Here is a 25,746-nt window from a genome sequence, read left to right as displayed (position 1 = left end):
ACCGTATAATTTAGTTTTACAAGTAGGCACTGACTTTTATTTTCTTGTTGGTGTGGTTATTTTATGGTTGAAGAAAGGGCAGAGATGTGTATGATGTACCAGAAAAGGAAGGAGTCCCCGATTCTGACGGTCCTGGTAAAGGACAACATGCTGGAATAGAGAGTACTCCTCTGCTCTCATAAAACACAGGATGCGGATGCTTCAATTAAAAAAAAAGACTCAGGTTTTCCCTTGAAATTTGGAGTTTACTAGAGTCTCTTAAACATAGAAAAATGCATCCATGGGAAAGGAGTGCCATTAATAACAGGTTTACACTCACATTGGGTGGTAGAAGAGAAAGAAGCAGCAATTTCCCCCAAGGGAAGTGGGATTCTGAAAGTTAAACAGAAACATTTATAATTGAGAAGAGTTAAAAGGCTTCCTAGCCACCCTGGCTTCCCTTTCATATCCTGAACATGCTGGGGTAATGCATTAGCCCTGTGGCACAGTGGGAGCAGCCCATCAAAGGGCTTGCTTTCTGTGGTTTCATCTTCTGCAGGGAAACTGAGGAAACACAGGAATAGGGAGGTGGGTAAGCATGGACAGATCCTGCCCACAGAAACTCCCCATGGGGATTATTCCCTTTTTTTTTTTTTTTTTTTTTTTTTTTTTTTTTTTTTTCCCTCTGTGCAGGAGACCTCTGTTTTTTCAAGATCTGAATCCACCTTCCCTCACTGAAAACAACTGCTGTTATGGGATTTGCTTTGTTAAATTTAAGGCAACACATACAAAAAGGAAGCAGTTTGAGTGAGGTTTGGGTCAACCTTTACACACTGGCTAAATTTCCCTTTCTATTTGGACTGTTCTGTCAAACTTGCATTTTAGACCTTTGTGCAATGTGAATTTTGGCTTGGCACCAAACATAAACAATTATCCTGCTCTAACGCCACCTGTGTTCTCCTACCATTCCTCCCACCAATGTGCCATGCAATCTATGCAGGCATTGATCCCAAATTAAAAGACAGCATCAAAATCTGAGTCACTTCCAAACATTATTAAGTGCCCATTTTGGTTAAGCTGACGATGGTTGCCAATCCCATTTCATACCTGCCCTTCCCTTTTTTCTAGTCTTTCTCTCCTCCTGGCAGAGGACTGTATACATGACCAGAACACAGTCTAATATGTCTTTGGGTCTGCTTTTCACTTGGCTTTCATATGGATTTCATACGGATTTTGGATTATGGATTTCATATGGATTTTGGATTATGGATTTCATATGGATTTTGCTATGTTAATGATTTGACTCAATGATCTTAGAGGTATTTTCCAACTTAAATGATTCTATGGTTCTATTTTACACCATATCTTATGTCAGGGATGTTCCTTTAGCTATATTCAGTCAATCATCTCCCCTCTTGCCCATCTCACCAGCCCTGGCTGAGATGAGTGGCTGACAATCTTGTATGGAGCTGAACTCAGTAGTCCAAAACAAATGTCAGCTCCTTGCTGTTTTTACTGGGTGGAGAAAAATCTACAACCAAAGCAAATCTGGTTTCATGGCTACAAGGCAAATTTTTCCTCCTCCACAGCCATGGGAGATCCTGAAAATGTTGGACAAAAAAGATTTGCTGCATGGGATGCGGGAAGGCAGAGAAGGAAGCAGTTTGCAAAGGGTCAATCTGGTGGCTTTACTCAGCTGGACAGCTAAGCTCTACCACAACTGCTCTCTCATTCCCTCTTCTCAAAGGGAAAGGGGAGAAAATATGATGGAAAGAGTTCAAGGGTTGAGATAAGGACAGGAAGATCACTCAACAATTACCGTCGTGGGCAGAACAGGCTCAGTGTAGGGAGATAAGAGAAATTTATTACCTATTACTAACAAGCTAGAGCAGTGAGAAACTAAAAACAAAACTAACACCACCTTCCTCCTATCCACTCTCTTCCACCTCCTCCCCCTGAGTGGCACAGGGCAATGGGGGCTGCGGTCAGCCCCTGGTGCTTCGTCTCCGCCACTCCCTCAGGGTCCCTCTCTGCCCCTGCTCCCCGTGGGGTCCCTCCCATGGATGCCGTCCTTCCCGAACTGAGCCTGCGGGGGCTGCCCACAGGCTGCAGCTCTTCAGGAACTGCTCCCACACGGCTCCGTCCCACGGGGTCCATCCCCCAGTCCCAAACTGCTCCAGCACGGGTCCCCCACGGGTGGGCGGCAGCTCCCCCCAGACCCCCTGCTCCTGCGTGGGCTCCTCTCCACGGGCTGCAGCTCCGGCCCGGGGCCTGCTCCTGCGGGGGCTCTCCATGGGCCGCAGCCTCCTCCAGGCCACATCCACCTGCTCCCCCAGGGGCTCCTCCACCCATGGGGGGGCTGCAGCGTGGAGATCTGCTCCATGTGGGACCCATGGGCTGCAGGGGGACAGCCTGCTCCACCAGGGGCCTCTCCAGGGGCCGCAGGGGATCTTGTGCTGCCTGCCTGGAGCACCTCCTGCCCTCCTTCTGGTTTTCACTCCTCATTGTCCTGTAGTCCTACAGACAACACTCCCAGCTGCTATTGTGCAGCAGTATTTTTTTTCCCTTTCCTCAATCTGATTTCACAGAGGCACAAACAACATCATTTATTGGCTCAGCTCTGGCCAGCAGCAGGTCACTTTGGAGCCATCTGAAACTGACCCTTATCTAACATGGGGGAGCTGATGGGCTCTGCATGCCCCCACTACCAAAACCTTGCCACATAAACCCAATGCATGAGGTTATATATGCAGTGACACAGGAAGACCTCATGCTGTGAGGACACCCAGGAGGCTGGAGGTTTGCAGCCACAGGAGTTGGTGGCCAGGGCCTGTTATCCCCAGCCATACAAACCGCTGAGTGCTAGAGTCCCAGCGAGGTTAGCTGGCGTGTACTGCCGAGGGGATGAGGTCCCATAGGTGTGATGGGCAGGACAAAATATGCAGGATCCCATCCATCACTGGGCTGGATGGGATAAGTGGGAAGAGTCCTTCCTGGGGAGCCAAACTGGTTGCAGCATGACAAGGAAAGAGGTTCCCCTGTGACCTAAACATGTCTAGCATGGATTCAATGGGGGCCTTTAAGTGCCAGGAGACAACAAGTCTTCCCACAGCCTGAGTCAGCTCTGTAATCCCCACACTGCAGATTACCACACAGACATGCACACAAAGCAGCAGAAAAAAAAAAAAAAAAGGAGATTGCATCCCTCAGGAGCCACAGGTGCTCCACAGGCCTTTCTGCTGCTTTAGAAAATAACATCATTATGCCAGATCGCGAAAAGCAGAGGGTGTGACTGCCCTGCATTGCCCAACCCCTGCCCACTCAGCTTGGCAGGGCTGGTGGAGGAGAGAGACAAGAAGTCTGAGCACCGGGGCAGGGGGACTGTGTCTGTATGTTAGCCCAAGGTTCACTAAGAGCAGCTGTGGCCCAGGGTGGTTTTTGTTGGTGTGGGCTGACCCAGGTAGAAAGGGAGTCCATCCCTTTCTGCTGAGCAGGTATTAGATAAATGGCACTCACTGGCCACTGAAAACCAATAGTGCTGGTTGAATGAAAACTCCTTGATCACAGAGTCACATAATCCTCTAGGTTGGAAGAGACCTCCAAAATCACCTACTCTAACCTCTGACCTAACACTAACCAGTCCTCCACTAAACCATATCACTAAGCTCTACATCTAAACATCTTTTAAAGACCTCCAGGGATGGTGACTCAACCACTTCCCTGGGCAGCCTATTCCAATGCCTAAAATAGTATTAACAGGCCTGACAGAAATGCCAGAAAGATGCTAGTAGTCACTGGCTGATTGCAGCACCCTCTCTCCAAGGCCCACATGCAGTAGGGGACGGAAGACATCCCACAGGATTTCTGTGACGACATCCTGCGGGGTGGGGGTTATGTTCCTTACCTCTTCAGGTAGGACCTCATACAGCTCATGAAGCATGAGGTGTACCTGACCAAGTCAAAGCCAAGCTATGATTTTAACCAGGACGACTCTGATGAGACTGGCTTGACTACCCTGGGTCATCCCGCTTGGGGATCCTTGTGAAGGAGATATTACCTCCGTGGCTTTGATTCACGCAGACTGAGGATCATTGTGGAGGGATGAAAGCTGGGAAGTCCCCTTCCTTCTTTCTCTTCCTGCAGAGCCTGGCAGCCCAGTTTAGTCATTCTCAGATGAGAGGTAGAGGGGACAAGACTTTCAATTAGTCACTGCATCTGCACACCTTAGGTCTTTTTAAAGTTAGGCAAGTGTCGTAGCTGGGGACAATAGTGCTTGAGCTGGAAGTTGATGCTGGCTTTCTGCTCAGCCCGTAGATGTGTTTCAGAGTTCAGGTTACTCAACTTGCATAAGGAGTGTTTCCTTAGAGTGTTTTGCTTTTGAGATGCATCTGTGAGCACACGTTGGGAATGGCTCCTCTTCAAATCCAGTGGCTGATATCACACAATCTTGCACTTGACATAAATTTTTTGCAAATCATGCCTTTGAAGTCAAGATCTGTTTGGAATACCTCACGGAAATCCATTATTATTTGCCACTGTTTTTAAGCTGTTTAGGCAATCAAAATGCTTGCGAGAACAGGCCTTTACTAAGATTGTAAAAGTCATCAAATGCAGTGACATGTCCCAGGTGACAAGCAGCAGGATGTGTGGGAGGAAAGAGGACGTGGGAGGATAAGAGTCATAAGAACCCTGGAACCTCCGTCACACAGACCTCATCGTGGTTCACGGTGACAGATCAGCCTGGTCCAGCTGTGCAGGGAGAGCTGGGAAGCGCCAGGAGAGCCTGTTCCTTCTGATTCTTGGAAGTCTGGAAACAGGCAATAAATTGACGGGTAAAGTTCACTTTAAGTCATGAAGAAAAATGCGAATTACTGGTGGAGTTTCAGCTCTGTGCCAGTAGGGAGCCTTGCTTTTACTCCTTGGCCAAAGATGTTAAGGAACATTTGGCATTTGAGGACAGTGGCAACTTTCTGCATTTCTGTCACATGGGGTTGGGACAGATGCCATTACCTGTTTAGAGCTTGATTATGCAAACATACACATAGGTGAATACCTGTTTATGCAAACCATCCCTTTGATTTTGTGGATGGATAAAAATATCCTTGTCAGATGCTCAGATCTCCAGAGACAGCAGAAAAAACACCCAACTGAAGCTCTAAAGATTGACATCAGCTGTTAAGAACCTCAGTAGTGATATTTCTCAGATATGATCATTTACAAAGTGAAAACGGCAATGTAATAGATGGCATTTGAAGTTATTTTCTTATATTACTATCCATTTAGTGAATATGCAGCTGCAGTTACCAACTGATGGGGCAAAGTCAAAGGCCCATAAATATACTTACATAATAATTCTTTTTGCCAAAGCAAAGCATTGTCTTTCATGGCTGAAACATACATAGAAGCACAAAACATGCATGAAAACAGTGAGACTGTTACTGTGCAGTTTCTGTAAGTAGCCATGGAAGCAGACATGGAAGAAGAGAGAAAAATTCTTGAGGGAGCTTAGTCACTCGGGAACTTTGTGGCTAATTTATTATGGCTTTCTTCGTACTTCATAAGCTCCTGCACTTCATACAGACCCTGCATTGGGTCACTAAGGCTAAATTCTGCAGGCCTGTATCAGCTCACATTTAAGGTTTAATACATGGAGCCTCTGTCCTGCAGAATACTTTGCCGAGCTGCATAAAACAGTTGTAAACATAATAGCAAATAATAATAGAGCAGGAAAAAAGGCAAATCTTCAGAGAGAGACCATTTTTTTTGCAGTACACCTGGATGCTGTGAAACAGAAGCAGCCAAACGAGAGGGGTGTATCTACATATTTACTCTTCCTGACTGAACCAGTAAGGAAGATGGACAGTTTGCGTATTTATATGGCTCTGTATTATTTCCTAAATCTGTGTCTCTTACTGACTGTCAAATAGGAGCAGACACAAGTGGCTAAACTCCTTTGGCCATCTTCTGCTGTTATCTACATCCAGCGTGTGGCTTCTTGGCTTCTGGGCTTTTGAAATCTCACGTGCATGTGTGTGTAAGGAATGTGAGATCAAACTAATTTATCTTTCTGTGACCTACACAGAAACCTGGCCTACCCCCAGAAATGTTGCCTCTAAGAGACCTTCCCAGAGAGTCCCCTCTCGTCCCTTGAAAGCTGGCCCTATTTCAGGTCAGGCCTAACAATACTTTCCAAATCAGGGGTATTACACCACCCCAATCAGTCAAAAAAGATAATTACCAGCATGATTTAACTGGAAAATTTTCAGCTCTTGAATATACTGTGGTGACCTTTGCAGGTGGTATTGTTCATATGCGTTGGGGGAATGGGGCTTTTTGTTAATACGCATACCTAAGGTAAAGGGTATAGGATTTGGCCCTTTTAAGTGGCTGTACTGATGTTAACTAAGGGTTGTCATGTTAGTAGCTGTCCTGTGTTCATTAAGATCTTCTACCATGGACAAGGAAAGATGTAATGATGCTGTGGTGGAAAGGGAAGTTGTGGAAACTGCTGCTGCTGCTGCTAAGGTGCTCCACAGCCCTGGAGACCTGAAGGTGCTGTGCCTGCATGTTTTGGAACATGGCACAAACTTTTCGGGTAACAGGGTGACCTCTTTGAGCTACATAAAACCCAAAGGGAAGAACCATGTCACAAAATGATAGAATCACAGAATATCCTGAGTTGGAGGGGATCCACAAAGATCATCAAGTCCAACTCCTGGACCATCCAAAAATCCAGATATCTGAGAGCGTTGTCCAAATGCCTCTTGAACTCCAGCAGGCTCGGTGCTGTGACCACATCCCTGGGCAGCCTGTCCCAGTGCCCGAGCACCCTCTGGGTGCAGACCCTTTCCCTAACCCCCAGCCTCACCCTCCCCTGTCCCAGCTCCATGCCGTTCCCTCGGGTCCTGTCGCTGTCCCCAGAGAGCAGAGCTCAGCGCCTGCCCCTCCGCTCCCCTCGTGAGGGAGCTGCAGGCCGCCATGAGGCCTCCCCTCAGCCTGCTCTGCCCTGGGCTGAGCAAACCCAGGGACCTCAGCTGCTCCTCATATATCTTCCCCTCTGGACCCTTCACCATCTTTGTAGCCCTATGAATGTCACCAAGCAGCAGGTAACAATTCTTGGATGCAAGTCCTTTGAAATGGTTACATCTGAAATTTATTTTTTTTTTCAGTTTGAGTTAAAACCACTTATACAAATAATCTTGTAGAAGTGTTGTTTTTTGTTGTTGTTGCTGTTGTTTTTTCTCTCTCTCCCCTTCTCTTTATTTAAGCGTATTAACAACAGGGTAATTACATCAATACAGTGATACCAGTGAAAGCCTATAACACTGCAGTGAAACGGCTTGCATGGATTAACTTCATTTGCAATTTCTGAAGAAAGTGTGTAGTGCTTCATATCAGTGTTTTCCCAAACTGCAGATGTCTTTGAAGGGCAGGGTGGGGCTGAAAAAGAGAACAATTTTAGGCTGTCATTAACATTTTGGAGGACAAAATACCTCACACCAAATAAAGGTAAAAGGCCGTAAATACTTTCTTTATGTTACTATCTATGCAGCTGTTGTTCTTGCCACAGGGGTGCTTTGCAAATACAGGTGGAAAAGCTGGCTGTACATTAAAGGGTAGTTGTCCCTGTTTCTGTCTTTCTTAATCTGTGTGCCACTTGAGCAACCATATTTTTAATGTATCAGCTCAGTGATGCGACTACTTTTTAATGGAACCACTATCAGAAAGATGCCTTACCAAATTGCAAGATGTCAAGAAGAGTCTCACATCTACTAATTTTAAAAAGTCTAACTTTAGATCTAATTTTAATGTTATTTTAATTACCATAATGGAGAATGAAATTAAGTGTCTGTGGACCAATCCTATTCTCATAACATTTTTGAGAGGTTTGGCAGCAGCTTTCATGAGAACAGGGCTGGGTGTCATACCTATGTATACTTGTAATGGGAGAGGGATTGCCAGTATCTGCATCTTCTGGAAAGTCATGCAACCTTTGTAAATCTTGCAAACTGTCTGAAGCTCATAACAGGAGGACATGTAAAGATGATTTCAAAGGGGGTCACTTATATAGGGGAGAGAATGGGTGACAGAGCAGCAGGGATATGACCGGGTTACATTAACCAGAATATACAGAAGTTGTGCATCCTGCCCTGCCTACCTTGCTGAGGTCTTCCCTAGAGAGTTGTTATTGTGTGTGTGAACCTGCAAGAAAAAGAGACAAACTGAAGTGAATTTGTAGCTGAAGGAAACAAAGAGATGAACATTTCTGGTGAAAATAACACTTGTGTGGCTGTTTTTCAAAAAGCCAAAGACCCAGCTCTCCCAAGCAGTCATCCAAGGTTCTTGGGTATTCAACATCAGTGTAATCTGGTATCTAATAACCAGAGGCAGAACAAAAATATGATAGGAATACAATGGCTTTGGCATCCAGCAAAGCAATGCAGAGACAGGCTAATTTACTGCAAGTGAAATTGAAGAGCATTAGCCACACAGTGTAGGGTGAGTAAAGATCTCCTGAAGGCCAGAGGGAAGCTTTAGAAGAATGGGCTGGAGAGATGTTTTGGTAGTTTCACCCTGCGGGGCAGCTGAACCTCCAACATTGCTGTTCTCTCACTCTCCCTCCTCAAATCAAAAAAAAAAAAAAAAAAAGGGGGGGGAGGGGGAGAAAATATGATGGAAAGGATTCAAGGATTGAGATAAGGACAGGGAGATCATTCAACAGTTATCATGACAGGCAGAACAGACTCACCATATGGAGATTAATAAAATTTATTACCTATCACTAGCAGACTACAGCAGTGAGAACTGAAAGCAAACCAAAACCACCTACCTCCTCCCCCCAAGCAGCACAGGGGAATGGGAAATGGGGGCTGATTAGATCAGAGAAATTTATTACCTATTACTAACAAGCTAGAGTAGTGAGAAACTAAAAACAAAACTAACACCACCTTCCTCCTATCCACCCTCTTCCACCTCCTCCACCTGAGCGGCGCAGGGCAATGGGGGCTGCGGTCAGCCCCTGGTGCTTCGTCTCCGCCACTCCTTCACAGTCCCTCTCTGCCCCTGCTCCCCGTGGGGTCCCTCCCAGACACTGAGATTCTCTCTGGAAGAAAAAAATGGCACGTTAGTGAAAAAGAGAAAGCCAGAGGAAGGCTGAACAACATACCTCAAATCTGTTCCTGTTGATACAGAAGCCACATCTCTGTTTTGCCACTGAGTGATGGGGATTACTCTGTACAGACAAGGAAGCCTTCCTGGACTCTCTTCCAAGACACTTAACAGAGGAAAAAAGAGAAAACAGGTAAATACAAAGAGTAGGCATGGGCCAGAAAGAGTGATGTGGCCAACAGGGCCTGGGCAATGCAAAGCCAGGAGGGCTGTATGATCATACAAGATGTTGTGCGTACTAGACTGACAGTTCAGGCAGAGCTGACTTTACCTGTATGCATTGAACTGAGGTGGCCAAGGGAAGCCTGGGCTCACCCCAATCATTAACATAAATACAGACTTACAACCGGACACACCTGCCTTGAAAAACGTAACTCTGCTTGCAAATTGCATGTCTACTCCTAGCATCAGATGGGGAGTAGAGCAGGACAGAAGACAAGAAATGCCTACACCTCATTCTTCTGCTGAATGAAGACAGAAGGACATTGCAGAGGAATAAGCCAAGGAGATCTGGGGAGACTGGGGAGATGAACTGGGGCCCAAGAGTGGAGGGTCAGTCAGAACCCTGTGTCATCATCAGAAAAGCATTTTAGGTGAAAATTTTAGAGGTAAGGAGCAACTACAGTGGAAATGGAAATCTCAAAGGAATTGAATGGATCTAAAGCAGAGAAGGAAGAAAGAAGAGCAAAGAGCCTGTGTGGTGCTAGGTAATGGGCACCAAGGGAGAGCCTTCTGGATAATACCTCAACAGAAGAGAAAGCTGGGTACCAGCAACAAGTGGAAGTGAAGGAAAAAGGAAAGCACCAGGCAAGTGCTGCTGCCTGTGTAGGACTGTTAGGCAGAAGAGGATAAAAAATAAACCTACTATAGGAAGTGCAATCTAGGACGCATGAAGCAAGTGAAATGCAAAACCTTTGGGGAAGCTCAGGAGCAGCTTTAGAGGAACCGCAGCGGGGATGGTTACTTTGGGACACAGTGGGAAGAGCTCTGGGAGGAAGCCTGGAGGCAGGCCCAGGGCAGAAGCCAGGGAAAAGCAGAGGAAAAGGATGGGAAGGATTAGAGGATGAGGGAGAAAAGCTCCTTGGGTTGAGGAAGAGCTACAGGAACAAAAAGGAGAAGCAGAAAGGAGCCAAAGGCTACAGCTAGAGATCAGAGAGCAGGTCCCAGGAGAGGACAGGGTTGTTGGAGGGGAGGGGGCTGAGGATGGCAGCCCAGGCTAGGAGCTGTGAGCCGTGCTGGCAGCCAGCAGCAGGAGCTTGCATATTCAGCAAGTCAGGCAGCAATTAATTAAATCTAGCCAGGCAGAAATCGGTCAGTTAAATCGGGTAACAATGACTCAATTAAGTTGAACTGGGGAACAATGAACTTATTACATCAAACCAGAGAACAACGAACTGATTAAATCAGCTGGAAGCCTCCGTGGTACATCTGGAGCCCGGGCTAGCAGCCACAGGAGCAGGGGGATTCTCGCTGCAGCTGCCTGCTTCAGGAGAAACATCACAGCAGCGACCGTGCATCGCTGCTGACAGCCCTCCTAGTCCCCCTTCGCCCAGAGCAGGTAAAGAAAGACACAGCAGACTACAGCTGGTCTGATGAAATATCTGTAATAAACCGAAGGGGTGGGGAGGTGGAAACTGCCAGCTTCCAAATTAGCAATAGCATTGTGAAAATTACGGGGCTGCCTGAGGATGGGGAAGGCCCTCCCTTCCAAATCTGGGTGATGCTGGATATCCGGAGCTGTCAGCTTAAGAAATCACCTGAGAGACGAGTGCCTGCCCTACCTTCGATGCGTGAGAGGTGCACTTTCCAGTGGTGTCCCAGATGAGCATGGCTATTAGGGCACTTGTACTGAAATGTCTGTGTGTGTCTTTTTTGAAGTAAACACTACAAATCACATGGATTGGCATGAGTCAGGCTGCTCACGTCCTAGCAGTACAAGGAACCATTTTCATTCCCTTTCACTGATCTCCCTTATCATTTGATTTTGTGGCGTTGGTCTTTTTCTGTTCCTTCTATCTCCAAAAGCAGAGAACATCACCAAGCTCACTGAGTTACCCTACAAGAAAGCGCTCTGTCCAGGGTGTGTTTGTCTTGGGCTATGCCATGAATATCAGTTAACTGAAAATAAAAGGAAAAGTTTCATTGATGAGGACAACCTGAGCTCAAAAAGATATGGGTCGGAGCCATCTGCCCCATTGTTCAAACAAACTGCAATCCCAATTGTTCTGTGAAAGTACCTGTAAGGTCGCTGCTGGTGGGGAAAAGTAGTCAGGCATTAGTAGCAGTACAAATGCTTCAGGGGCTGCAATGGTTAATGAGCAGCTAAATTACATGGACAACCTTTATAACACCACACGTTTTCATTAAAGTAATTACACTGCAGAGGAAGTGACTCTTTGGGTGTCATTTCTGGATAGATGAGGTCTTGGGATTTCCAAAGAGTATGTAAACCAGGGCTAATACAATCCCCGTAAGAGTGTCTGCCAATAAATTAAACTGAAAATAAATGTCAAAAAGAGCAGATTCCTAGGCAGCATACAAGAGGGATGGTGCTGCATTCAAGGTTTTGTATATAGTATCAGCACCATATGAATGCCTGTTGCATCCAAACAAAAATGTGCCACGAGAGAGCATGGACTTTGAGGCACACCTACACAATACTTTCACACTGAGGCACTGGAGTTAATTTTCTTTTTCCTCCTCTGAATGGCTAAAATAGTCAGAAGGCTACAAGAGTATAAATAGAGATATGAAGGCTTGGAAAGGAACCAGATATCTGCAATAAGGAAAAAACTCCCACTTCTAGTCCTCAGTGCAATTCTTGACCTGTGGTCTGCCATGGGAAAATGGAAAGGAACTTCCTGGTGATTTTTTAATCCTTTTTTCATTCCTTCTGAATTATAAAAATACTGAGGAGTTGGAAAAGTTTTGTGCAAATCTTCAGTCTGATGAACTATATGAAAACGATGTTAAAATTTCAGTTGGAAGTTCCAGCTGTCTCAAGCTCTGGTTTGCTTAGGGTGGTCACAACAAAGACTTGAACTACACAAGCTTTTTTTAAAAGCTGCTAACGATGCGCATGTTCTTGTAGGATAGCCAGCTTTACTTGTGACTATGACCTTCTAGACAATGTTACGCACTGGCAAAGAGACTGGCTTCCCTTTCTTCCCCCTTTTAACTTAAAAATTATGTCAACAAAAAGACTCATTCACATTATAATGCACAGCTGCAGCTCTTACAGGAGGAGGAGTTGTCATAGCTCAAAAGTAATGAATTTACATGTATTTATTTCACAGGTTTATCAAGCAGTACTTCTTCTATGCTGACTAAATTACACATAAGCCATTCCTCATCTGTAAAAAAATAAGTACAATTTAATTCCAATATGTAGACAATTACTAATTATATTTCAGCCTTTCTTCCATAATTAAAGAGAAAATCATAGGATTATAAAACCCTTTTCATGTTCCTTAAATTCCCAGCACTTATATATTTTGTGTTCTCGTATCCCTGGCATCATTACTTATAATTGGAGTCAAACAGCAGGCTGACACTACCAGGTGGGAGAAGTAGCATCTGACACCGTGTGTAAGTATGTAGAAAGGTGAAAAAAAAATGACCTGGCAGAGAAGAGCCTGGCCCCTTGCTCCCCAGTCACACCAAGTCCACTTGCTGCTTCCCACCGTGGTTCCAGCTACAGAACTGCTTTGGAAATTGCCTCCTTTTGGGAACACAGAACATCATGGAAGAGTGTTTTGCTGCCAGAACTATGGGGTTTTGCTCTAGGAGAAAGGCCAGATGTTGGCATCTGACTGCAACACCCTCCCGAAGGCAATGCAGGAAAGACCTGCCTGCAAGGCAGATAGGAGAGGTCTGTGCCATGTCCTGCCCATGGCTCATCTCCTTCAGGTAATTTCACTGTCTTGGCTTCATGCGTTTCTCATAATACTTTTCCTATTGTAAAAAACCTTTTTTTTGGCAGTAAATGTGGACTTACGAAACAGCACAAACTCAAAATCCTCTGCTGCAGATGAATATACACAATCTTTAAAAAAATTTGACCTGGTAATGACAGAGGGGACACATTCTACTTTTTAGAGGTCACTGAATCAAGCTGGAACGTGACTGGAGAAGGAAAGACACATGAGTCCCAGATGTCTCCTCCAAAGTTTTTCTTACACGGAGAGGTGGGCTTCCCTTTCACAAAGTACAGCCACATGGCCAGGTCCTGAGGCACCTCCCTTCCTCGTGCGCACTGTACGCGTGAACCTTGAACATTGTCTGAATGCACAATTTCCACAGAAGGCAGTGAGCGACGGAAGACTCAGGCCTGAGGTATTTATGCCTGTCTAGCTCAGCGCAGCATCATGTATCTTGGGCCTGGTCCTGCAGATGCGGCAGTGACCCGACTCCAGCTGGTGCAAGCACTGAGCCCCTGCAGATACTGAGTAATGGCTGAGTGGTCCGAAGGAATTGCTGATCCTGCTGGGACCAGGAGGTCAGACTAAAGACCTGAGATCCCCTCCAACATGAATTTCCCTGTGGTTCTCTACCATGCAGGTTGTGTGGTGTGAGGGCGAGGATGAAGGATGAGTGCCACAGAGACAGGGGTGATGTTTGAAACACAGCTGATGGCACTTTTCCTTCAAATGTCAGGACTGAGTTACTTGTGCCAGACACTTCTACCTCTTAAACCTGAGCATGTGATCAAATAAACTATTGACTTTTGCAAAAGATTTTCGATTTATTTATTTACTTTATTATTCTAGGAAGTGGAGGTAAAGGACAGAAGGATTCAGCTGGAAGTGGTTTGCCATCTGAACCTTATACCAGTACCCTAACCAAGTGCAAACACATATCCAAACCCTGAGGAAACGTACTACTGTGCTGTATGTTTTCTGCAGAAATTTAGGTGGAGGACTAGAAACCATTCATCTAGTTTGATGTGCGTGCATGCAAGATGGAGAACTCCCAGTTTCAGGCAGGGATTTTTGAACCCAAAGGTTAAGAAACTGAAGTGTTTCCTCAGCAACTGTATTCCTTGGAAACAGAAAACTCTGCAAAGTAGGTCTTGGAGTGACACAGATCTGCAGCCCGCTGGAAGCCTGCAAGCCTGTGGGGTGCTGCTGTAGCATTTCAATCACCTTTTAGGACAAACTTCGGAAAGCCAGCGGCTCTGGGTTTTTCCGGCTGCCGTTTGCCAGTCATTTTGTAATGATTTTCATAAGTAAAGGCCTGGGTTTGACGAGGCAGAGCACGGGGGGGGACGGAGCGGGGCAGGGGCAGGGGCACGGGAGAGCCCCCTCAGAGCCGGGCCCCGCCGCGGGGCCGGGCGCCCCCATGCCCAGGCCCCGGCCCCGGCCCCGCTCCCCGGCCCGGCCCCGGCGGGCGGAGGCGGGCTCGGGGCGGGTTAAAAGCGGCGGCAGGTGAGCGGGGAGGGACCTCAGAGCCGCGGGGCGGCGAGCCGGGCACTGGCCGCTCCGCTGACACCGCCGGACCCGCAGCCGAGCCCAGAACGGGGTAGGGGGCTCCCGGGGCGCTCCTCTCCCTCTGCGGGCACCCCCGGGACAGGTGAGGGGCGAGGGGGGGAGCTGGGGCCGGCCGCCGGGGGGGCGGCTCCGCGGTGCCCTCCGTGAGGCGAGGGCCGGGGCCGCCCGGTGAGGGGCCGGGAGCCGCCTCAGCCCGGCCCCGAGCCCTGAGGCGCTGCCCGCGCTCCCCTCAGCTTCTTCCCTTCCTCAGTTTCAGCGTGCTCCTGAGTGCCTCAAACCTCTTTTTTTCTCTCTTTTCCCCCCGAATTCGCAGTCAGCAGCTCTCGGCGAGCACGTTATGTGAAGCACCCGGCCGGCTCCAACCCCGAGCGAGCTAAAGGCTTCCGCAATTACAGGTAATTCGCGACACACCTATACCTGCCGAGAGCTGCACCGAGACAAACAGCTTGCATCAGGGCAGCCGGCAGAGCACCTGGGCACACACGGCAAGCATTCCTCAGAATCACAGCGGGGTGCGAAATGAGAGGCGTGAGTCAGAAATAAACCCATCTCTGGGTGTCGGGGTGGACGGGATCGCGCGAGGACTGAGTGCTCAAGTGCTGTTTCCATAAAGCTCAAGAGACGTGTTGGAGTAAGAGCAGGAGTGCTTACTCTTCACGCTGAAGCGGATGGCGCTCGGCTGCTTTTGGGTGGTATTCAGGGTACGTCTGTTTTTCCTGTCAATGGGCTTTCCTAGGTGTTACTCCTCCCATCTCTTGTGTTGAAGAATCCCTTTCTTCATTTATTTACTTCTTATTCCCCCACCACCACCACAAATGGATGTATTTTTGCCTTGCGCTCTATTACATTTTACCAGACAACACGGAAATATTTTAAGAGAGCAGGCAGAGGGTTGAAAGAAGGAAGTTGCCTTTTGTCTTCAGTGTACGCTTTTTAAACCCTGTCTCTGACTTCGATCACTAACAAGCTTGCTGCTGAGTGTGGCTTGTTTGCAGTGGTATATGGGTTTTGGTCTGGTTTGTATGTGTGTTTACCACAACATATGTATGTGTGCTGAGCTAACAGTAGAACAAAATACAGTATCATTCCTGTTTGTCTTAGTGAAGTTAATGTAGTTTCTAGTTTCCCTTGGTCTCTGGTGATCAGCCTGGAAACCCCGCTTGCTGAGAGGCTTGACCTGAAGTAAGGTAGGAAAAGCAGCAGGCAGGAAGGTGTGCAGACATATGTAAAGACAGACAGCTGAGTAGTGGTGGCTCAAGCCTCAACTTTCTGCACTAAGGTTGGAGGAGACACCTCTGTATGCCAGCTGGGGTTTACAGTGTATCTTTCTAGGTGAGATTTACAGTATGCTTACAAAGCCATGGGATTGTTCCTTTTAGAGCACATCCATCACAACTTCAGTCCCCAGAACTGTCAGTCTCTTCATTGGTAGGACTACATATCAGAGATTAAAACTGAATTATAAAAAGTTATGAATTGAGATACATCTCAGGAAATATTAATTTCTTTCCTGATGGGGCTAGTTCTCTCAGATTTCTGAAGCTTGGGCCTCTGCCCATGTTGTTGTTTTGCATCACTTGAAGTCTAACCCGGACAGATTATTTGGGAGGCCTCATTTAATTTTTACGAAAAGTAAGTATACAGTGAAAAATACAGTTGGTAAACTAGCAGCAGTTTGAGGTTTAAGTTATTCTAAAAAGCATTTCATTCATTCAGTTGACTTTGTCAGTATAAAGGACACTTTATAAGTTGGGTTTTTCTTCTTGGTGTTCCTGTGAACAGTTTCAGTGAAAGAAGTGGTTTGAGAAGCTTCAGCAAACAGGAGCATGGATTGATTTTTTGTTTTTCTTCTGCTGTTTTTCCTTCTGTTTGTCACTGCTTTTAATTGCTGTGATGACTGATAACTTATCTAAAAGGAGAACTGAGTCTTGCCTGACTAAACAGTCTTTTGCGTAAAGAAAAGTCTGAAGTGATGATACATGAGGAAAGATAAAGTGCTGTCAAAACAAAAGGAGTGGGGAGAAAAAAAAACACAAACATATCTATTAATAGCTAAAAGAAAGTTGAAAACTGATTCTATTCCTGATCTCATGCATGGTTCTTCCTGTAATAGATATTTTTAAAGGAAAAGCTTGATTTCTATCTCTGCTTTTGTTAAAGGAGATGCTAACAAAATACCCGTTCAAAGAAAAACTAGTCTGCCATATAAAATCATCACATATATAAACTTATTCTGTATTTCTGAAAGGGTGCAAGCTTTGTGTGTGACAGACAGTAACTTGCCAATGCATGGTGAATTTGTAGAGGGGATTATTGGATGTTTGCCTCGGGTGGGGAAGAAGGAATAAGAAATAACTAGTTTAAAAAAAAAAAATTCTGCAAATAATGCTGCTATTTTCATGACTGGGAGCAAGGCACAGTGCACCAAAGATGTTTTTTAAAAGTGGGGAAATAGGATGCCAACATCAGTAAAGAAATGATTCTCAGGAATTTGAGTTCTTCTTGAAGCAAGAAGTTTTAAGCTGTCTTTCCCTGCCAACCTTTCCTTCAGAAATGGCTGACGGGCCAAATTCCAGTTGGAATTCTTCTGCCGTGCTATGCCTTCAGGCATGACTGGTTTTTCTGATGCTCATTTTTTCCACAAGCGGAGTGAATCTTGTGCAGAGATGCTTTGGAGGATGCTAATTCTCAATTTAATTTGCAGTAGTGGGCTGGAGGAGGAGCTACATGTGTTTCTGAATGTGCTTGGGAAATGGCTTAAAGTCTGTAAGGGCATGAACATGAGACAGGCTTAATGTGGCAATCGGTGTGGAGCAGAACCCTTCAATGTTGATAATTACTTAGCAATGTTTTTAACACTTAACTGCATGCGTGTGGGGTCATAATCTGTCATGTTAAAGGCTATTTCTGGGTTTTACACGAGGCTTAGAGCAAAAAATGCATCCTGTTGCCATAAACTTGAGTAGAAGAAATATACAATGCTTGCTGTGTTCAGACCTGCAGCTGTCAGAGGTTTCCTGTTCCTGATTAGTCCTTGCCTGTTCCTGTGTCAAATCAGATAAACTGTAACTCCTATCTGTCCTGGCTCTTCTGTTGCTCTCCAGTTTCCACTGTGATCTGCAGATAGGTATTCAGAAGAAAGTTTAGGAGCTACTAGAGAAAACTTCACAGGCTTTTGTGACTGTTAGGCTGTTCTTTTGATACTTACTCAACTTCTTAGTGTCAACAGCTCTACTTTTTTACTTAAGGAGCATGCAGCTGGAACATTCTGAATACCCTGCTGTAAAATTAAAATAGCTGGAAGTTTAATAGTGAAATGAGAGGATTTGGGTTTGACAGTCTCTAGATTAGAGCTGCATCTTACAGTGTGTACTCTACATTGAAGCTGTAGCAATGTGGGGAGCTGTGTTCTTCAGCAGTGGGAACATGCTGAATGGATTTAAGCTCTGTGCTTCAACTTGAAGTTGGTTACTTATCTGTTACTTGTTTATCTCAGTGCACTGATAATGAAGTATGAATCTGTGCAGCCCAAATTGTAGTGGGGCACGGCAGACCAACCCTGTGAGATAGTGAGGCTGTTATCCCACTTAGTGTCTGGGAAACTGAGGCATGGCACAGGCTTAAAGGTAAGTAGGTGGTCTGGGAGTTGGCAGCTAAGGGCTGTGGCCTCTGTGCCAGCCTTTCGTGGTGAGATAAAAGGCTGCTGCCTCTGGAAGAAGATAAATATCTTCTTATTAAGAGCTTCCTGGGATCTGTCCTGGTAATACTTTGTGTTTTATTTGTTTTCAGTACAGCACCAGAACTAACTCAACAACGTAATAATCTTCACACTTGCACTCTTGCTTACAAATAACTTTACTCTGCCAACATGGAGCCTAGTTTATGCTGATAACAAGCTGCTGAAATCCAGATTTGGCTGTTCTCAGATTTGGATAGGAGACAGCTCTAAGGCACTTTGGTGCTGGTGGCAGCCCCTCTGCTGGCTGGTGCTTCCAACCTAACTGTCTAGATCAAGACCTGAAGGGAAGATTGTATCAGCAGAGCTGTTAAACAGGTGCTGTACCTCAACAAACAGTCATATTTCTTGTGTGAACATGGGCCATAAAATAGCTTTTACCTTGTGTCTGTGGGCCATAAAATAGCTTTTACCTTTTATCTGAAGCAGATCAGATGTTCCAAAGCTTTCTTCTTGGATGAAATTATGTGCTGGAACTGCCAGTCTCAGGCATCTGAGTTACCTCTCTGTCCACAGCTCTGGCCAGGACCAGTGAGTGTTTTTTTGCTTAAAGTTTATCTCAGCTAATGCATTCCTACATTGAATAAAGTGACATTTCTTTGTAGACTACTGATTTTATATCCGTATCTGGAGGCACTATGGAAAGTGGCAGTGTCACACCAAACTGGTGACTCTTGGTACTCTTAATAATGTATTTTACGTTGTTTTCACCTTTGCTGCACTTTTAACTGTATGTGCTGAAGCCGTGGCTTTAACCATTGACTAATGATTTCTCAGTGCAACAGTTCTTAAGAGAGTGGGGGGAAAAAAAGAAAGCATCTGCTAACTAGCTGTATTCCTAAGTGCTGGTGCTCAAAGGCATCTGTCCTTGGTCTTGTGAATTGTAGGGATTTCAGTGGGTGTATGCAGAATGCTGTGATTGCAGTTTCCTGTAGACTTACAGGAACTATTTTAAGTAGTAACCTGTCTAGTCCTGGCAGCACGGAGCTCAAGACCTGCCCAGAAGTTGGGGAAATAGTTAAAGCTTTTTTTCCTCCTAACAAGCTTGGGTCCAGTTATAGGCTAGACAGCAGCAAGATGAGAGCTACAGTTCATGTGCCTCTCCATGGGTTGTGTGATCATCTAGAACTACTTCCTTCGTTGCTAGCTCTTTGATGGAGCATGGTGATCTAAGAGTGATCATTAGAGATACCATTAAACTCCTACTGAAACAGCCAGCTGTACTATCCTGCTCCTCTGATTTCTCAGATGGAGGAACAGAAGGTTCAGCTGACAACAGGGGAGCGATTTATGCTGAGAGCTGGAAAGGCTTATCTTTGCCTTTTTTTTTTCTTTTTAAGAAAATGTAACAATTTTGTCTCGTGTAAAGGTGCATTCTAAATGCTTAGCTCCTCAGCTTCACTGGCTTATCTTCTGTTCTTCCCATCTTCCTCTCATTTTTATTCCCAATCCATACTCCCACTCTACTCTATTTTTGTCCCAATTTCACCCAAGTTTGTGTGTTTAATTCTTATACCATGCTTTACTTCTGGGATGAGCAAAGCAGGTAAGTCACTGACTGCAACCTGTAATTTCTGTATGTTTAGGTGGATTGGCTTATATGTAAATAATATCTGGAGTGACTCTGAAAATAAGAGTTAGCCTCTGTTAAGGGGAAATACCTTTCCTGCTTTCTTCTCCTTTGGTCAGCCAGACAGTTAATATTTTACTTCCTAGTAACATGTTCTTGAAAGCAAGTATTTGGAAGAAAGATAACCTCTGATCATGAGTCAACACCCTAGCTTTTGAGTAAGTTAGGAGTAAATGAGCCATCGCATCACTACAGATAGCCCAAGCTGGAGCCATCTGCATCAATGGGTTAATAGTGTGAAGGGCCATTCTGAGTTACCTTAAATTCTTCTTTCGTCACTGTTTCTTTATTGGAGAAAATGGTGGGCACTGTGAGCAGTTTCTGAATTGCCTCTATTACATTCTCTAAACTACATTGTTGAGAGGTGTTTGAAGTAGGAAGCACTGATTCCAGAGTACTTCATTGGAATTCAGGCTGCCTGACTATGGCCCTACAATCTCAACTGTGTTGCTCTTCAGGAGTTTTACTGGTTGCAGTATCTGATGATCAGTGCTTCTATCGATCTCTCGAATGTCTCAGGAGTCACATGCCTCCCCACTGGCATAAAATTGAGTCAAAGGCAAGGAGGGGCAAAGGTTGGTGACTAGCTCTGCAAGCAGCAGGAAGAACGTGACAGTGGCAGGAGGAGTAGGGGAGATAGTTGGAGGACTTGGAAAGGGGTGGGAATGGTGAAGGGGAAGGTTTGGGCAGATGTGAAAGGCAAAGACTTTTTTTTTTTTTTTTTTTTGGGGGGGGGAAGGAGAGGAAGTGGCTCAATGAGCCTGAGGCTTGTTTTACTTGCCAATCAGGTCAGATAAAGAAAGACTGCCTCTAAGTGTAGTGGCTTTTTCTGCCTACATCCAGGTACAAACATCCTTTTACTAGGATTGAAGCACAACATACTCCCAAAGGAGATGGAACAAGTCCAGTGGATGATGTAGTTTCATAATATATTGTCCTCAGCAGTGATGCTTCCTCAACCACTCTTCTCCACTGACTGCTCAGTCTACCCCATGCATTGCAATGTGCAGCTTCTGTCAGCAAGGCAGCAGTTTTGGTGCATGTTGATAAAGGAAAGCACATGAAATATGAGGAGGGAGTACACATGTTCTGCTTCTTAGCCTTTCATGTTGTAAGGAGGTGGTCATTGTGCACTCTTCTGACAGCTGAGACAAGAAATGCAAGGAGTCTGGTAGACTTAAATGGTGGGGTTTTGATGTGTGTGATGCCACAGTTGACATGGTGCCCATTTTGTGCAGGACTTATATTCCAGTGTGCATAAGCATGTAAAAACACCCTTGTACTCATGTCATGGTTAAATTTCCTCAATTTGCCTGAGCTATCATATTCTTTGCTTTGTATTACATGTGATTTACAGGGTGTATGTAATTCAGCTGGAAGGCAGTAAGGCTTTTGCCATTGTTCAGAATTGGAGTGCAATGCAGAAGATAGTTCCAGAGAGATATCTTCATTTTATTCCTTGTGCAATACCTAGCTCAGAGTTAGTAAAAATCTTAACTACATCACATGATAACTGCAGTGGCCTTTGCACCAGTGGCTACTGACCTTTCTCCAAAAACCTGGAAGATGTGTTGCTTTTTTTTTTTTCTTATTGGTGCCTTGTGCTGTAAATTCCAAAGGAAGATGACCTCTGGAAGGTGATGGAATTCATAAAGTTGAGAAATGTCTTGATAAGGTAGCTCAGAACAGAGGTCAATGAGTCCTTTAAAGTGCCTGCCTGATGGGCACAAGAAATGTTGGTTTCTTAATTTCAGAGTAACGTGCAAACTACCTCTCTGTAAATCTGTCTGGAGGGGGGTGGAGGTGTGGAATGCCTCTTAACGCTTTCTGTGAATGGTTGGCTGGATTTGCTTGGCTTCCACAAACAATTGCAGTGTTCCTGGGGAGGCATGGGGGAGGCAAAGGTGAAAGGTGCCCTAGGTGATCCTGCTTGGCAGGGGGGTTGGACTAGATGATCTTCAGAAGTCCCTTCCAACCTCAGCCATTCTGTGATCCTGTGATTCTCTAACTCATCACATTGCTCAGAAATGCTGTTTGTGTTGAGTCTCTGAGCTACTGCTGGCTTGTTTGAACTTCTCAAATGTTGACTTCAGCTTTCTCCCAGCCTCTTAGATGTCTCCCCTATTCCAGTCAGTGTTACAAGGGAAAGTGACCTGCACAGGCATGGAGAATGAAGTTCTGCTTCTGACTGGTTACCCAAGGCTATGTTTTGTAGTTAGTGGAGAGAAACATGATTTGGGGATAAATATCATAATATTGATTTTTAACACCCACCTCAAGATAAGATGGATTATGACCAAGATTTCCCTCAAGATATTGTGGAATTTACTTCAACTAACAGTGCGGAGTGCTCCACAGCCACATCCTTAAAAATTTGGCATGCAGGTTATCGAGACCTTCTCATGTAAGGTAGAAGCAGCTCCTCAAGGTCCTTCTCTTATGATAATGGATCATACAGGTTTTGTTTTCCAGTTTCTTCAGTTTTCTGTAACTTTAATAGAGCTTCCCCACCACACCCTGAAAATTCCAGAGGCTCTAGTAGTTTCTCATACTGCTTACACTTCAGCATAACATCTACCTTACTTTTGACTGATGTTGTCTTTTTATTCTTTATTACTGCTATCAAAAAAAACTCACTGTTGTAGCTTTTAAGGCCTTTTTCATCAATTTTCCCTGCCTGATTTTTCCTCATTGATGTAACTAATGGATATTTTCAGTTGCTGAATACACGTTGAAATAAGATGAAGTTGATTCCATCTGTGTAATCAAGTAATGAATTACAGCTGGCTGAAATGTGGTTATGGTGTCACTTTGCTTATAGGTAAGACCACTCTATCAACAAGATGTTACCACAGCCCATTAATGCACTGCAATTGTACAACACTGCTTTTATTTTATACATGTAATGTATGCTTGATAGTGTTTGTTTCCCATCCTGATTAATCTTTATTTTGTTTGTTTTTTTTGTCTTGTCTTAGGTTATACGATTAAAACAAGAAGATGGATTGGGGATCACTGCACACCATTTTGGGAGGTGTAAACAAACACTCCACCAGCATCGGGAAGATATGGCTCACAGTTCTGTTCATCTTCCGCATCATGATTCTGGTTGTGGCTGCAGAGAGAGTCTGGGGAGATGAGCAAGATGACTTTGTCTGCAACACTCTGCAACCTGGTTGCAAAAATGTTTGCTATGACCACTTTTTCCCTATCTCTCACATCAGACTCTGGGCCCTGCAGCTGATCTTTGTCTCCACGCCTGCGCTGCTGGTGGCCATGCACGTAGCTTACAGGAGGCACGAGAAGAAACGGCAGTTCAGAAAGGGGGACAAGAAATGCGAGTACAAGGACATTGAAGAAATCAGGAGCCAGAGGTTTCGTATTGAGGGTTCCCTGTGGTGGACATACACTAGCAGCATCTTCTTCAGACTGATCTTTGAAGCTGTCTTCATGTATGCATTTTATTTCATGTATGATGGGTTCCGAATGCCTCGCTTAATGAAATGTAATGCTTGGCCCTGCCCCAACACGGTAGACTGCTTTGTTTCTCGACCTACTGAAAAGACAGTGTTTACTATTTTCATGATTGCAGTGTCCAGCATTTGCATTCTTTTAAATGTGGCTGAATTATGTTACTTACTGACAAAATTTTTTCTCAGGAGATCTAAAAAAGCTGTAAATGCAAAACATCACCCCAACCATGAGAATAAAGAAGAAACCAAGCAAAATGAAATGAACGAGCTAATATCTGATAGCTGTCAGAACACAGTTATAGGATTTACAAGTAGCTAAGGTAGTGTCAGTGCTGGTACTTACTCTTTTTGGAGTAAATATTCTTTGTCTAAAGGCTGCAAATGAAATTCATTACACTAAACAACTTACATCAGGTGTGATTTTTTGCTATGTAGTAGCATGTGTCAATTATGCACTTCTTTGGAGAGGAAAGAAAAGCCAGGGCAGCCTAAACATGTGAAATTTATGAGGGTTAAATAGAGAAGTGTATCTTCCTATGAACATCCTTACAAGCTAGCTGACAACCAGGAAACTGCCTAATACCTTCACGCTGATACAGTTTCTGTAAAGTATCTGCAACAGCAATAAGAACAAAATTCTTTCCAAGATAGACATTCTAATGTTACAAGATATTTTGTTATAGTGATAGTTTTTACTTGCAAACTGACGATTAAAATATTTTTGTAAAGATTCCATGTTACTTAAGGTGTTACAGTAAGTAATTGACTCTGTTTTGACTAGCAGGCTTATGCAAGTAAACCCTGCAATACCATATTCACAGAGAGGAGATGGTGCTAGGCCACATCCTTACAGCTTTGCAAGCACTGCTTGAGTCTGGACAGGTAACTTGAGGCACCTGCATAGCCCCTGCTATGGGGGAAGCTGTGTGAAAACCCACCACAGGTAGTGGATAATTAGGGTAGCTAGGTTCTGAGTGCAAAGTCATGCAGAAAAACAGCAAGGCAATACTAGATGCAGTCTGAGTAGACCCACTTCAAGCATCTAGCAGACAAGATACACGTATTCTTATTAATCCCTTCATTGCATACTGCCAGTTTTATAGGAACATACATAATTTTATGTAAATATTCCACTTACACATGTTTTTCTGTAATGTTTTAGCTGTATTTAATTCTTTATGCTATATCACATCATGGAACTTTTTTGTGTTTTTTTTTTGTGTGTTAGACTGGTGCTGTTATGAAATGAGGGCCTCTTTGGTTGGAAAGACATGGAAAAATATCTTAAACACTGGAAATGGAGAAAGTCTTAATAAAAAGCAAACACTTTAAACTTTGGCAATGAAGTGAGAGTCGATATGTGACTGATAGTGCTACATGTGACTGCTAGTGAAATCTTGAGCAGTTTATGAAAGGTTCTGTTTTTAAGCAAGGACTTTACATACAAAGTGCACATGGGCATGCACTGCTCCTTCCAAGCCTGAGCTGATATCCAGATTCTGTTGTACCTCCACTACAATGGGGAAATGTATAACTCCTGTCTGCACAGTGGTAGGTGGTTTTGAGAGGGATGTGCTGTTGAAAGTAAAGGATACTGGAAGGTCAAAGAGGTGACTGTAGTAATACTCTAGCTATGGTGCTTTCTCTCCTATTTTTGGTTGCCTCTCTTCATAGTAAGTCATGAATCAACAGTCCTTGTAGTTGCCCTGTTTCATACTAGAGCAAAGGGGTTAGCATTGTGCTTCTTGTACCCTGAAGCAACTTCTTCAAAGGGCCAGTGCAGGTATCCCTAGGAGCAGCAATTGCACCAGGTGCATAAATCACCTTCAGTTTTAAATTTCTGTTCTGTTTTTCTGCTGCATCTCACTTTCTTACTTTGTGTCTGTGTTCTAAGAGCTTTGGGTTTGTTTTTCTTCATGTAGGATCCTAATAGGGTGCAGGCACAAGCAGCAGTGAGAGAAGATGCCTAACATCAGCTCTGTCCCCAGATGAGACCCTAAATTCATGGCTATCTATTCTCTTCTACTGGCAAACTCCTGATCTTCCCTGCATTTTCACTTTCTTTCATTAATCACTGTACTGAAAAGAAATTATTGATAGCTTTCTGAACGCATCTGCACACAAGCTTGAGGGGGAAAAATGAGTAAGTACAAAACTGTAGATCTGTATGCTTGGATCGTTCTCTCTGCTGACTGAAAATCCAAGCATAAAGGAAGCAATACAAGAGTTTGCCCTTGTAGGCATTGTTGCTGATGGCCTTGCAGCTGCTCC

General features: G+C 44.7%; 1 protein-coding gene and 1 long non-coding RNA gene across 4 annotated transcripts; one reads left to right on the top strand and one right to left on the bottom strand.

Annotated features, from left to right (window-relative positions):
- Nucleotides 1-14,586: 14,586 nt before the first annotated feature.
- On the top strand, nt 14,587-24,821 carry LOC311426866 (gap junction beta-6 protein). Of its 3 annotated transcripts, none has more exons than XM_084503632.1 (3): nt 14,587-14,667; nt 14,950-15,031; nt 22,981-24,821. In XM_084503632.1, exon 3 carries the CDS (start codon nt 23,003-23,005, stop codon nt 23,792-23,794), a length of 792 nt encoding a protein of 263 aa, XP_084359758.1. In that variant the 5' UTR covers nt 14,587-14,667; nt 14,950-15,031; nt 22,981-23,002; the 3' UTR covers nt 23,795-24,821. The 3 variants fall into 3 exon arrangements, with proteins under 3 accessions (XP_084359758.1, XP_084359757.1, XP_084359759.1); XM_084503631.1 differs by having other exon boundaries at nt 14,596-14,718; XM_084503633.1 differs by lacking the exons at nt 14,587-14,667; nt 14,950-15,031 and adding an exon at nt 15,115-15,337.
- Nucleotides 15,076-20,670, bottom strand: LOC311426886. The gene is made up of 2 exons (XR_014687093.1): nt 18,786-20,670; nt 15,076-18,753 (listed from the first exon to the last, which is right to left on the bottom strand). It is a non-coding gene; the product is annotated as an uncharacterized lncRNA (long non-coding RNA).
- Nucleotides 24,822-25,746: the final 925 nt, after the last annotated feature.

Source organism: Aythya ferina (genome assembly GCF_964211825.1).
Source record: "Aythya ferina genome assembly, chromosome: 1".
Lineage (NCBI taxonomy): Eukaryota > Metazoa > Chordata > Aves > Anseriformes > Anatidae > Aythya > Aythya ferina.
The sequence above is the reverse complement of the archived record's forward strand: the minus strand, read 5'-3'. Positions and strand labels throughout refer to the sequence as shown.